The 14,296-nt window shown below is 40.4% G+C and overlaps 1 protein-coding gene across 1 annotated transcript in view; it reads right to left on the bottom strand.

Annotated features, from left to right (window-relative positions):
* Nucleotides 1-12,556: 12,556 nt before the first annotated feature.
* Nucleotides 12,557-14,296, bottom strand: part of LOC124286699 (dynein beta chain, ciliary-like) — a 32,189-nt gene continuing 30,449 nt past the window's right edge. Inside the window, 1 exon segment of the mRNA XM_046723115.1 lies at nucleotides 12,557-14,138. Within this exon segment, the coding sequence (XP_046579071.1) occupies nucleotides 13,521-14,138 (618 nt within the window). The 3' untranslated portion in view covers nucleotides 12,557-13,520.

Here is a 14,296-nt window from a genome sequence, read left to right as displayed (position 1 = left end):
GTAGCATCAGATCACTCGCGGTGGTTGTGATCGACAATTCTTCGTTGCCTGTCCCATCTACACTACCAGGGGACCTTAGATCGAGACTATCATCATCCAGATCATCGGTACATATGCCCTCGACACCAAGTGGCCGGGCTGTGGTCATCCAACGAACGGGTACTTGATATAAACGAGCCAGAATTCAAGGCGGTAATTCAAGCCATCTCACATTGGGCAACAGAGCTTCAATCAACCAGTCTGTTGATCCAATCAGACAATTCGACAGTGGTTTGGTATATAAATCATCTAGGCTCGACAGGCTCGGCGAATCTGCTACAATGGGCGATCAGGTTCTTCCATCTCATCGACTCACTCAACATCGTAGCCAGAGCCAGACACATTCCGGGGTAAAACTGTGATCGCCGATGCCTTGTCCCGATCCAACTGACCATCCCCCCGACAGAGTGGAGGTTACTACCCCAAATCTTTCAGTCGATGATCTACCCGTTATCACGGCCTCAAATAGATCTGTTCGCCACAAGGTTCTACAACCAACTTCCAAAATTCGTATCACCAATCCCAGACTCCTTGGCGTGGGACCTCAACGCGTTGGCAATATCATGGGAGGATCTCAATGCCTATGCTTTCCCCCTTCCAGCTCTGCTACCAAAAGTAATACAGAAACTATTGGCCACCAGCAACATACTACTGCTTTTGGTCGCACCGTTCTGGCCAGCAAGAAGTTGGTTCGTCAACCTAAGAAGCCTGGCAGAGCCAAACACAGTACCGCTTCCCAACCGGGACGACCTACTTCTTCACCCTCACTCGGAACTGCGCCACGGATCACCTCAGACCCTCAATCTACACGTTTGGCACATCTTCAGAGGTCTCTCATAGCTAAGGGCTACTCTCATCGAGTACTATACTCTCATCGAGTAGCAACAGCTATCACTTCAGCGCATTGTACTTCGACCCGTTCCTTGTACGACAACAAGTGGAAGAAGTTTGAAGACTACTGCAAGCTTAGGGGAATTGCATCTCCCACTTCTACCTCGGCTAAGGTCGTTTCTCCAGCATCTCCGCACTACTAAGAAACTCAAGGGTACTACGTTAGCTACCTACTTAGCCGCCATCAACTTGGATTTGGCTACCACCACGGGCGCACAAAGATTTCCACTGTTCCCGAGTTGCAGAGTCTACTACGATCCTATAGACTCTCTGACCAGTCCAGGAAGTTCAGACCTCCGGCCTGGGATCTATCCGTCGTCCTTCGTCATATGATTTCTACAGATTATGAAGGCAAGGACTTGGAACAAGTGACATTCTTCCTGGTAGCTTTGGCTACTGCTGCTCGTATATCTGAACTGCATGCTCTTGATGTCAATCGGGTGCGGTTCGAGCGGAAGAAGCATGGCAAGGCTTTCCTGGGACTCCATTGTGAAAAACCAACTGCCAGGGCAACTGGACCGGATGTTTACCATTCCCTCGTTGTTTTGATTTGACACTCTGCCCTGTTAGGGTTCTACACGTTTACCTTGCTGCCTCCAAGGATCGTCGACCGCTACAGAAGCGCCTCTTCATACCCTTGTCGAACGCTTCAAGAACTGAGGTTTCCCGGACCACATTGGCCTTCTGGATGCGTGCCACGATCCTGCGAGCCTACACCTTTGCAGGGTTGCCTCCTCCAGTCGCTTCCAATCCTCATGAGACTCGTGCACTAGCCTCGACGATGGCCCTACATAGCAACTGCTCCTTGACCGCTATCATGGAAGGTTGCTTCTGGTGTTCTGATACAGTCTTCTCCTTACATTACCTGCGAGACCTGTCTGTTACGGATGTCCAGGGACTACACTAGTTCTGACCTCTTGTACTGGCTCAGCAACTTACATCGGCCCAACAACGCAGATGAGGGACGGTTCCGCATTCGCGTTACTACTTCCTTGTATATACTAAATAAAAGTTGAACTGGATCTCAACCTTTTGTTTTCATTATATGGGTTTAAGAACTACTTCACTTGGCCTCCATACCAAGGCATCGGAATACGGCCACCTAGCGTGGCCCTACGGACCTGAGGCCCAATCAGTATGACGATGCAGAGGTGTTCGACATTCACGCTTACTGACCTCTACACCACAGAGCAATTACGTCAGTGAAGTGTGACACTCCCGAATTCCAGTGGATTTTGTTGCGTTCTGCCTCCAAAGTTGTCGGGCACATCCTTTGACTAAGCTTAGGCAAAGGAGTGAGGGTCAATTTGATGCTGCCTGGAACTGAATGTTAAACCTTGGAGATGCCTAGTTGTGTTTCTGTTTCACCCGCCGCGGTCGGTGTCTGGGGGCCTTCTTGAAGCAGGGGCTGGCACAATTCTAGTCGCAAGACTTTAATTACGGGGGTACCTTGTAAATCGTAGCGAGGCTTACTTGCCGAGTTGCGTCCCTTGTCTTGTACATGGTTGCGGCCGAACACCACATCACTCGGGAGCACCCATCTCCCTGGGAATCGTTGTGCTTAGTAAGCCAAGGGGTTCCGGAGAACCCACTACAAGCATAGGAGTTGTGTGCATGTGTAACAGGCCTCCCTTGTACATCGCTATCTACGGTTGTCATCAGTCCACACAGCTCCAAAACCAGCTGTTCGCACTGTCCCGACAGAAGGGTAATCTGCGGCCCGCCGTCCAACAGTGGGATAAGTGCAAGTCGTGAGATAGGATAAGTTTAAAAATTTGGAAATTTTAATATAAATTGTATATTTATATACTTATCCTATCTCATGCGATGGATGCCCGCCTGGCCTCCCCACTACTCAGATTACGACGTTGGCTCCAAGATGAGAATGATCATTCAAGGTAGTCACGTGGGCAATTAGTGGAGCATGCTGCAAGCTTTATTAGGAACTAGGAAGCTAATTAAGGAGAGCAGCATGGAGTGCACGGGCGAATGGACAAGGAGGCCTATGGGAAAAGGTTTACAGTCATTCCACTCAAAGTCGAAGCAAGAGAAAGAGGTGCAAGTCGTGAGATAGGATAAGTATATAAATATACAATTTATATCAAATTTCCAATTTTGCTACATATCATAAGTAATTATATATTTTTGTCATTTTCATTATCACAGATCAGATATATATGTCACAGAAAAGGGTACTATTTATTCTAGATCATATGTTTAAGCCAGTGAATAAATGAAAATGGTGATAAAGTATTTCATCACCTGTTAATACAATGTGGATACTTTTTACTACGTGCTGTCATATGTTTTCTTAAGTTCTATTTTGTCATGTTATTGCTTTTGATGAAGGTCTTGATGCTGATCAGGGTTTTATCTTTTGTTTTAATACATTGAACTACCAAGGCAATATTTAGGGAGTTGTTTTACTTGTTTTCTCCAAGATTGTGTTTTTTCATAATCAATCTTTTTCTTATACCATGTTTTATAGAAAGTAACACAACTACAATTGTTTCGGCTTAAAAACTATCATAAAATATAACCATCATGATTTTGAATTTAAATCAATCTTATTTTTTTAATTCTTTGATTTTCATTTTTTTGTCATTAATTTCTATCTTTACCTGTAGGATGTTGAACAGTGATTATGATGCCAGTGTGAAACTTGAGTAAATATGATGCATGTGACATTTGGCAAAACAAAAAGAGAAACGAAAAGAAGAGCCAGTTAGAGTAGTCATTTCTGCTTTTACGTACAAGTGCAATATACTCCTCACTGCCAGTTAACTGAAGTGGTAGCGCAAGTGAAATGTGTTTGCTACAGAGCAGTATCCCTATTTTGTCATGTTTGGCCTGAAGGGAATGCAAACCCATGTCATCCTGTTTTTGTTCCATTTCCTTTGTTGGGTTTGGCGGAATGATCTACTAGTAACAGATACAAATATATTATTGTTACTCTTTGGCTGACCCAGCAGGTATTGTTTGTTGAGTAACTGACATGGAGTAATTTTCATTTCTGTTTACCAGGACTTGTGTTTTGCCCACTCAAATTCAACTGCTATGTTATACATCTTTAAGTTCAAAATTTGATCATAAAAATACATCTCACCAAGTGATTTCTTATGTTTATTTTGCCAGAAATATTGTTATGCAAACTCTGCATCAAGTTAAGAATATAAATTATATGGATGCCTTTGATCTATCCCTATATACTAGGTTTCTTTTAGTGATTAGAACAGGAGAATCTGTTCAACCCTTCAACTTACTGGCCTCCACATGTTTACGTGTAAAGTACCTCTGGAAGGTACATTGTTATGATTGTTATGGTTAAATAGCCTGAAATAAACATACTTGGAATAAATACAGGTTTTGTCGTTTGTGAAAACGAGTGTTTATATTTAGTGTTAGGGTGATTGTTAACCTAATGGTTAAAGCGTTCCCTTGTCACGCCAAAGACCCGGTGTAACAGGCCAAACTTTCCCCCTGGTCAAACCTTTCTCTCTCTCTCTTTTATACATAAATACAACAAATATTACATAATAAACAGCATCATAAGAGAGCAAGCAACCTGTGTATATTACATCTTATATCAAAAGTGCGATTGAATGTTTACATCTGATGGTTAGTGGTGGTCCGATTAATTGAAATAATTGAAGATTGGTCCCAATGACTAAACGACCAAGCAATCGATCATGTTTTCTCATAATCAAACACAAACAATTCTGGAACACTTGTTTGCATTAACAATATTTTTCACAAGGTTGCTTTTGTCTGTTACATTTCATCAACATTACAAGCTCATTCCAAGTCAGGATTGAATTTATCTTAAGACTCCAGGAAAAATGTTCCTAACATACTACGGTAGTCATCCTTTAAAGATGGTTAATTTGCACATGCATTTTGTGGAATTTGCAAAAAGGCTCATAAGAACTACATGTTTTTTATTTGTTTTTTGTGCAGTAACAAACATAACCAGAAAAATTGATAAATGATGCTGACCAATTATTTTTGATGATTGATCGGTTGTAATGAACCAATCATCAATTATGAGATTTTATCCAATTCCCAACACAACTGATGGTACCCGTGAAGGTCCGGGTTAGAATGAACCTTCAGTAAACCATGCTTGTTTTAAAAGGCGACTAACATGGTCGGGTGGTCAGGCTCGCTGGCTTGGTTGACACATGTCATCAGTTCCCTATTGCGCAGATCGATGCACATGCTGTTGATCACTGGATTGTCTGGTCCAAACTCGATTATTTACAGACCACCGCCATATAGCTGGAATATTGCTGAGTGCGGCGTAAAACTAAACTCACTCACTCACATCTTATGTGACATGATTAGAGGACTTTAGCCTAGCCCAAACTTTCCCAGGGTAAGAATATCCTAGGACAAAACTTCCACGGGGAACGTTTGGCCTACTCCAGATTCTCCCCAGGGCAAGTTTAGACCGGGAAGAAATGGCCTGCTACACCGGATTTGATTCCCCACATGGGTACAATGTGTGAAGACAATATGTATGATATGGCTAAAAGTGGTGTAAAACTAAACTCAATATGTTTTGTGTCCCAAATCAGCTTACTGATTTACTACATCTTGTACCAGTGTTAAAAAGCTGAAGCTATTGTGTCCTTGTGATACACAGTTAACACACTACACCACTGTTTAGCAGGACTCGTGAAACAACATGTGAAGCAATAATTAGTCTTTCTCCATAAATAATGGCAAAATATCCATGACAATATTCACTGATAACACTGCTGCCTGCCTTACATAGCCTACAGTTTGTTTATGATGAAAATTTGCATTGTTAATATGATTGAACCCACCAATAACTTTCCGGAGAAAATGGAGACTAGCCAAACACTGCAGCCAACTGCATTACCCAGAATACTCAAGGCCCCGATTTCTCGAAACAAACGGAGTTTTGACTCAAATTTCAAACTGAGTTAGACAATTTGAAACAGCTGAATTTTTAACTCAACTGCATTTTTAAAATAAAAAAGCCCAAACAACTAAAGTAACCTATCCATCAAACTCAAATTGTCTACCATGTTTGAGTTTGATATCGATTTTAGTTCATTCTGGGAAATGCATTTTCCTGTGTTTTCTCAGATTTTAGTAAAAACTCTAACTTAAGTCAAAACTCAGACTTAAGTTTGTTTCGAGAAATCAGGGCCTGATCTGCCACAAGCTCAGGAGGTACCAAGGACACCAAGAACATTACAGAATCTGACGAAAGTATCCCAACAAACGAGACATTTCAAAGGCACAGTGCACATAGTCATCATGCTTTTCCCCAGTCTTCTTGTCAAAAGGGACAGAAAATTCAATGACATATTTAAATTTATTGGCTCTATCAAAAAGGACAGGATCAGGTTTGTTGGCAAGAACTTTCTTTAGGCTGTATATGGTCCTATTCCAATGATGTTTAAAATCATCATTATCCATGTGTGGACCTTGTTTTCAAAGACGCAGGCATGGCGAAGACAGAGTAGTATAGGGAATGGCGGTACGGGATCGCAAAGGCAAAAATAATGATAAAATAAGAAGGAACGAAGAGGTGCCCCAGGCATTTGAGTATATATAGAGACACTGCTTGTCTTCACCAAGACAGGTATACGGAAAACAAAAATGGAGTCCAGCGCAGAAAACAACAACAGTATGTTGACGGGGTTTTGACCACGCGTGTTGTTTCTACACATCCTCCTCCAAGGAAAACCACCGGCGAAGGTGCACTCAAATTAGAGATACACAGGTACATAGGTATAGAACACAACAATGCCAGGAACCAAGCTATCGCGCGAAGCGTATGCCGAGATCTGATCGGGTCGTTTGTCCCTTCGGGAAGCGAAGAGGAAGTACCACATATCGCAAGCCAGATATACACGAATCCGAGGTGGCCCACAGATGTCCGACATGGCAGAAGTCTTCGAGACCCTGCTGGAGAAGTGTCCCCACGTGTTCTTTTCCGGCCGAGAGAAACAAATCCTGGATAAATCGGGACACACCTTCTACGAGGGCTACCAGATCCCTCGCCAGTTTCTCGAACTCTATTTGCTGTGCTTTCACCAATTCGTGGAAGACGGCAAAATAGTCGATTTCGTCTACATCTACTAGGGCTGTGTATTACCCTAAATTTCATATTGCGATATATTGGGATATATTGCGATACACTCTTTTGTATTGCGATACGTATTGCAATATATTGTGAAAGAACAGTTATTGAGATCTGTCCACTTGGTAATATTCTTTTTTATTACTTTTATTTTTTATTTTTCATACGATGCCCTAGGGCAAAATATCACTTTGTCATGGTGACGTGACGTCATGAACAAGGCTATGACGTCACGATTCTTCTGTGACGTTGCGTTCTACATGCAGCGACGACAGGTAGCCAGCCTGTGTTTGAAAGTAGATTTGGTTTTATTTTCCTCAATTTGACGACTTCGGTAATAAACAAAATATTATATGCGTGCCCATATCATACTATGTTTACGACACTCGTGCCTAAATATCGGTATATCCCTCGCTCCCGCTCGGGAAATACCAACATTTAGGCACTCGTGTTGTAAATATAGTATGACATGGGCACTCATATAATATCCTCTATACTTTCAAATTGGATCACAGTGTATGTGAGTAACCATTGTGTATTGTATAACTTCTTTCAAAGTGAAAAAAGGAAAATCCAGAACATTCTTCTGTTTATATTTTTATTTAAAACAGTAGGGATCGACACTAACTAAAACTTTTAACTGGCCCTCCGGGCTAGTGGATTTTGTATGTCACTAGTCCTTTCCAAAAATTACTAGCCCTACGCCTTACTTTGAAAAAACTTTCAACAAGTCTTTCTTTTAATTGTAACTGATGTCCAAAGGAAAGTAAACGCAGATAAATGTATGATATATGACAAATACAACTGAAACTAGCTTACACCATGTCCTCCATCGACCCACCCATACTCTTTATATACTTCAACTTCTTTAAACAACAAAAAATGTTGATTTTCGAACAATTTAAAGAGTATTTCATCTGTATTATTCAAGAAAAAATTGATTGAAGTCACAATCATGTGACATGATCTTGAAGTGCACATTCTAATCAAAACGATGATTTATGCACCTTTGTTTTTGAATAAAGTATTATTAACATTACCTATTTCATGAATGACGTTTGGTACATATTCACATAAAGAAATGATTTAACAAGACACTCACGATTGGCAAAAGTCACTCGGGTAAAGTACACTTTCTTTAGACTGAATACAATAATGGAAAAAAAAATGAAACATGAGAAACATAACCTTTTAAAAAGATAGAAGCCTGCGTTTATCAAGGAAAGTATCAGCTCGTAAAACATTATTGCTATGTCATACACTATTTAAGATTTTTAGGTCTAATCTAACTGTTGATAAATACCAAAGGTATGTTTATCATATTATTCAAATAATACAACTTCAACTTACATAAATTTATTTCTAATAGTAATACAAATTTATACACTTAAAATGTCCATATAAACCACGAAGGAGACGTAAACTCCCCCTATTTTAATCCATTTGTAAGATGCCATAATATACTCTTACCTATTTCTTTTATATTTTCATTTTTACGTAATCAGAAAAAAATATTATATACAGATTAATTAAATACTATGTATGGTCGCCTATTTCCCGATAACTGTGGCTTTTCACCCGGTAACATGACACAACACTGGGAAATGCCTCCATTTTCGAAGCTCCGTATGAACAACATTCTAGAAGATTCATTTGATGGCGGGTATTGTTCCAAAGCTCTAATCATCAATAATATCACAGTAACCTTGCCAGGAGTATTTTCGCAGTTGTAAGAAGCGATTTTATTGGATAAAGATTGGTTTCTAAGGACGCTTTTTCGCCACAGTCTGCTATAAGGTTCGTGATTGGTAAAAGTCATGCCCGTAAGCCAATCATATTACAGCAATAGATACCGTCCTCATGAACGAAATTTTTTTAGTACAATAATGCTATTCTGAACGTGTTAAGCAACAAATCGCCATATATACGTGAATTATGGAACTTATTGGACGTATCGTGCTAGGTGGCGACCTGTGACAAATATTCTTTATGCAAATGTTTTCTCATTAAACATCGTGTCCGAGCATGAAGATCGAGGTGACGAAAGCCGAGATGTCACTTGACTTACATAACATGATCGCACGAAAAGATGGAAATAGTAACTTAGTTGTACGTTTGACAACTTTTATGAAAACTGTTGATTTTATTCATTTGTTTATTCAATTTTAATGATTTCCTCGAAACGTCCATACTTTGCTCTTTGACAATTTTTAAGTGGACCGTTGCTAATCATTTAGAAGACTTCCGCCACATCACCACCCATACCCATATACCTAAAAAGACATATATATCTTTTTCCTCACCATTAAAATTTAGGGGGTATACGGGCGGAAGTCTTATATGTGGTGTTGAATGGGATAAAATTGAACAAATAAATCTTTGGCGGTATACTGGTACGTCATAAACGTATCGCGATACGTAATTGCTACAATTTCGTATTGCGGTTTACCGGTAATACCGTGCAGCCCTAACATCTACCCACCCAACCAATTTCGACCCGCGGCAGGCAAACTCCGAATCGTTCTCGCCGCCGACTGCTGCACGGAACTCAAGGACAGACACAAATGATGCACCGACTGCCTCGCCTCCATATCGGAACTCCCCACTCTCTTCGAACCAGACAACTCTACGTGCAAGTGTGGTGCCATCGACCACTGCGTTGGCTGCAAGAAATGCGTTCTCTGGAAAAAGAAAGCGATAGACTACACACCCTAGGAGGAGCGACTCCCACTCGTGGTTCCGGAAGAAATCGCGATCCCCTACAGTCTCTCGAATATAGAGAACATGTACGATCACAACTGCCTCTTGTGGTGCCTGTGGTGCCTGAGATGCCAACGCCTCCTCGACAAATTGGCGGACAATTGTCCATGCGAGAAAGATTCTTGTATCTTCCGGCAGCTATCGGGAAAAGCAGAGCCACGGGGACGGAGCAGTATTCGGCATACCCCCTTGCCCAACTATGGCGAGTCCAAGGATATGGAAGTGGCAGCCCCTCCGTGCAACGAACTATTTTGATAAGGGTCTTTGGGTCCAAGTGAGGGTTCCGGTGAAACCCCTTATCTAACTGGCGTGCTGGTCTGTTTGGGGGAATTAACTCAGCAAAGACTGAGTTTTTAGTCCGAGCAATATCACAATATCACGGCGCGGGCAGCTTATAACAATTTTATTTACAAGAATGTAATAACATGGGGTGGCCACAGAGAGTCGGTACAACCCTCTGGGCTGAGGGCTAGAGCTGACCTGTGTTGGGAGTCTAAACCCTACTGATGAACAAATGGCGTTTGACTATTTATCTAAAATTGAAACAAGGAAGAGATTATGATTCGTTGACTGATACAGAAATGGGTGTAACCTACATTAACCAATGAAATACAGAATATACAAGATGGGGTGTGTCCTACAAAAACAACTTCAATGACCACACAGGGGGAGTACTTAATCCTGCTAATCCTATTTCAACTGGCACTAATCTCGCTGGCACTTTTACTGGATGCTTGGATGCTTACCCTGGGCTAGATCTTAACGAGCCTAATTTGATGTGTCAATTGTAGGTGCTTGGATTACAATAGATGCGTTTACTCTGGGCCATGTCTTAATGACCCTAAATTGGTGTTTGCTTAATGTTATTGTAATATAGATGATGACATGTTTACTTTATCAGAGCAGTTCATTAAATCGTCTAGTCATAACTTTTTCTTACTGAAAGGTTTGTCTAACAGCTTGAGTCCTTGATACCTTAGGCTAGGATTTTATCTTGAACATCTGTGAAATTGTGCAGCCGTAATTTACACCTTTTCAATAGTATGTCTGTGAGATGAGTTTTACTACTTTTGACTGGAGTCTTTCTCTAAGCTATTACTGATACATGATGAAACTAATATTCTATATTTATATTTTCCTAATATCTGAATCCTAATATATTGCTTGTAGTGGTTATAATTAATAATGAATTTTGTATGAATTATTATTCCATGATAGAACACCGAAAAGCCGCAGAAGTTCCGGAAGGAATCTACAGTGCAAAAAGTTTGCCGTAGCGAAAATGAAGGGAACCGACTGTTGCTGCTACTCGATTCGCCGACTGGAGAAATGATTCCAGTCTACGGCTACAAGATATGAGAAAAGGTTCGAGACACCAGCAGAATGGAACGCCTTCAATTTGGTGGGTGGACCGTTTCTGTGCAGGCTTGGCAAAATCTGCCACTTGCCCATATCGAACAGGAAAGACGATTGAGAAGTCGAGTTGCTGCTCCCAGAGACCGAGCGGGTATAGCTTCTACCGAGAAAACCCCCCAAACAAACACACCTGTGTATATATCTCTAATTGGAGTGCACCTTTGCCAGTTGTTTTCCTTGGAGGAGGAGGTGTAGAAACAACATGAGTGGTCCAAACCCCGTCGACAAACTGTTGTTGTTTTTCTGCGCTGGATTCCATTTTTTGTTTTCCGTATACCTGTCTTGGTGAAGACAAACAGTGTCCCTATATATACTCAAATGCCTGGGGCACCTCTTCATTCCTTCTTATTTTATCATTATTTTTACCTTTGCGATCCCGTACCGCCATTCCTTATACTACTGACGGTAATAGAAACATTATCTTTATTATGATTATGTTGTTTACAATTTATGGAAATTCACTATCGCTAATTACGCTCATTTTATATTGTCTCTGAAGGAATATCCTATGAATAAGCTGTTTCTACACAAAAAGTCTCAACTACCTCAAACTGACAAAAGATAATAACATGTTGCAGTTACAAGTTGTACATCAGTTTTTATCCCCCGCAACCCGCTTTTATGGGGGTATTAAAATGGACTCCGTCTGTGCGTGCGTCCGTGCACATTTGTCTTTTCCGGAGCAGAACTCTAAAACCTTTCACTATTTCTTCACCAAGCTTGGCACATAGATAGACCTGGTGGTGTACTGGTGCCTTTTGGTAGTTTGGGAATTCTGAATAAAATATTTTTAGCATTTCCATGGCAACAAGTTTGACATAGACTGAAATGGGTGATAGTGCTCCTATCTGGAGCAGAACTTTAAAAACCTTTCAATGCTCTCCTTCCACTTTTCTATATACACACCTAAATATTTGACATAATGATAACTGGAGACATAATCATGAAGAGTATTTTGCCATTGCAGGGGATATTGATGACTTTGTCTTCTTGTTAGTTGTTGGTCTGGTGGTGGTTTCATGCAGCAGAATAGTACAAATGATTCTGCTACCGGTACAAATTTGCCCCATCATGGCAGAAACCTATGGTTGTAGGTTTTGTCCTCTGAGGGGATGGTGGCGTCGCCTGGTGGTTAAAGCGTTCATTTGTCACGCCAAAGACCTGGTTTCGATTCCTAACATGAGTATAATATGTGAAGCACATTTCTGGTGTCTCCCCGCTGGGATATTACTGAAATATTGCTAAAAGCGGCGTAAAACTTAACTCACTCACTCTATTCTCTGAAGTGAGAACTATCGTGACCACTTAAAATAATCCAATATAACAAGGAAGTATTATATAAATAATTTATTAGTGTAAATGTAACATGGCAACAATTGTTTGAATGGTATTCATTTCCAAAAAATAACAGTTGGAATGAATCAAAATAACATCACAAACTGCAGCAATAAATACAAGTACAACAGGAGATGAATGGACGGATTTTGATCTTCCAAAATAACATTCAATATTTTATTGACATATAGTTTCAGTGATACTACTTTTGAAATCAATATTCAGTAAGAGAACAATACTTAATACTGATATCATAGACATGAAAAAAGATAACAATATAGTTTTCAAATGGTCAAGTTAAATTTTATGACATGTTCAAAAAGTACAACAGGAGATGAATGGACAGGATGTTGATCTTCCAAAATAACATTCAATATTTTATTGACATATAGTTTCAGTGATACTACTTTTGAAATCAATATTCAGTAAGAGAACAATACTTAATACTGATATCATAGACATGAAAAAAGAAAGATAACAATATAGTTTTCAAATAGTCAAGTTAAATTTTATGACATGTTCAAAAAGAGACTTGGTAATTTGTATTAATTCATTAACTAGAACACTGCCAACAAACATACAAACTGCTTAGAATTTGAAACAAACCTTAAGAAGTAAACACAGCTGTTCTGGGAATATTGCCTTTAGCTAAAACAATCAATAGTTGAATAATTCTTGTCTATGAAAGCTTGTACGATAAATGAGCTATCTTGACTAGCAGATTAATACTTCCAAACGTAAATCATTAACACATTTCTAAATACTGTTATAGTTTGGAAGAAAACCACAGTATGTTGGCATTTTGGTGCAAACATTTTTACTGATGAAATTGGTTTTGATCTTATGGAACAATGTCTTTGCATTTTAAAACAGTGTTTCACAGGTAATTTGTTATTGCCTATATCTTATTTGCCACACTTCTATGGTACAAAACTAGTCTGATTCAGAATCGATTTATTCTCTATGTCTGAAGCAGAAGAGCCACTCCTCCAAGGATCCACTTACTGGCCTTCTCCTTGGTCTTGAGATTGAAAGTCCAGACGAATGTTGGACCACGTGATTTGGTCTTGTAGACTGGACACTCATAGACATTCCTTGTGTCTACTCGGTCTACAGGAATGGCCTTGATGAACATGACTGGCATGGCTGGAGCCAGTTCTTTGAGACGAGCTTCTGATATCATACCCGTCTGTGTGTCCCATCGCGCTCCCTCCATGAAGAAGCCATGTACATAAGCACCTTCCCTTGGAGGCCCTGCCATATCCTCTCGGACCTTCTTTGTGACATCACATTGCAAGAACATTCGGTCAAGAGGCCACTCGTTCTTACGAGCCATCTGCTGCATGATAGCAGTTAGGAATGACTGTGGGTTGAAGAAGCCACCCAGCCAGACAGAGGCAGGCAACTGGAAGTCTGAGCTCCAGGATTCCAGCTGCTTGACCCTCTGCAGCAGGTCAGCATACCATAAACCCAGGGTGAACAGTGATGGGTATGCACGTTTTGTCCAGTTGGCTGGCACCAAGTCCATGAACAGGGCATTACTTAAATCTTCCATGTCAGCTGTGATGGTGAGCTCACCCTGCAACATAACCATGGCTAACATTGTACTGGTTCTTCAATCAAATATTACCTTAAGATAATAAAATGATATAATTTAGAAATTCCACAATATGAATGCATCAAAATCAGTGTCACACAGATAATGCCAAAAGAATTGTGAAGACAAGATTTCCACTG

Source organism: Haliotis rubra, unplaced genomic scaffold (assembly GCF_003918875.1).
Source record: "Haliotis rubra isolate DU_JTF1 unplaced genomic scaffold, ASM391887v1 Scf39, whole genome shotgun sequence".
NCBI lineage: Eukaryota > Metazoa > Mollusca > Gastropoda > Lepetellida > Haliotidae > Haliotis > Haliotis rubra.
The sequence above is the reverse complement of the archived record's forward strand: the minus strand, read 5'-3'. Positions and strand labels throughout refer to the sequence as shown.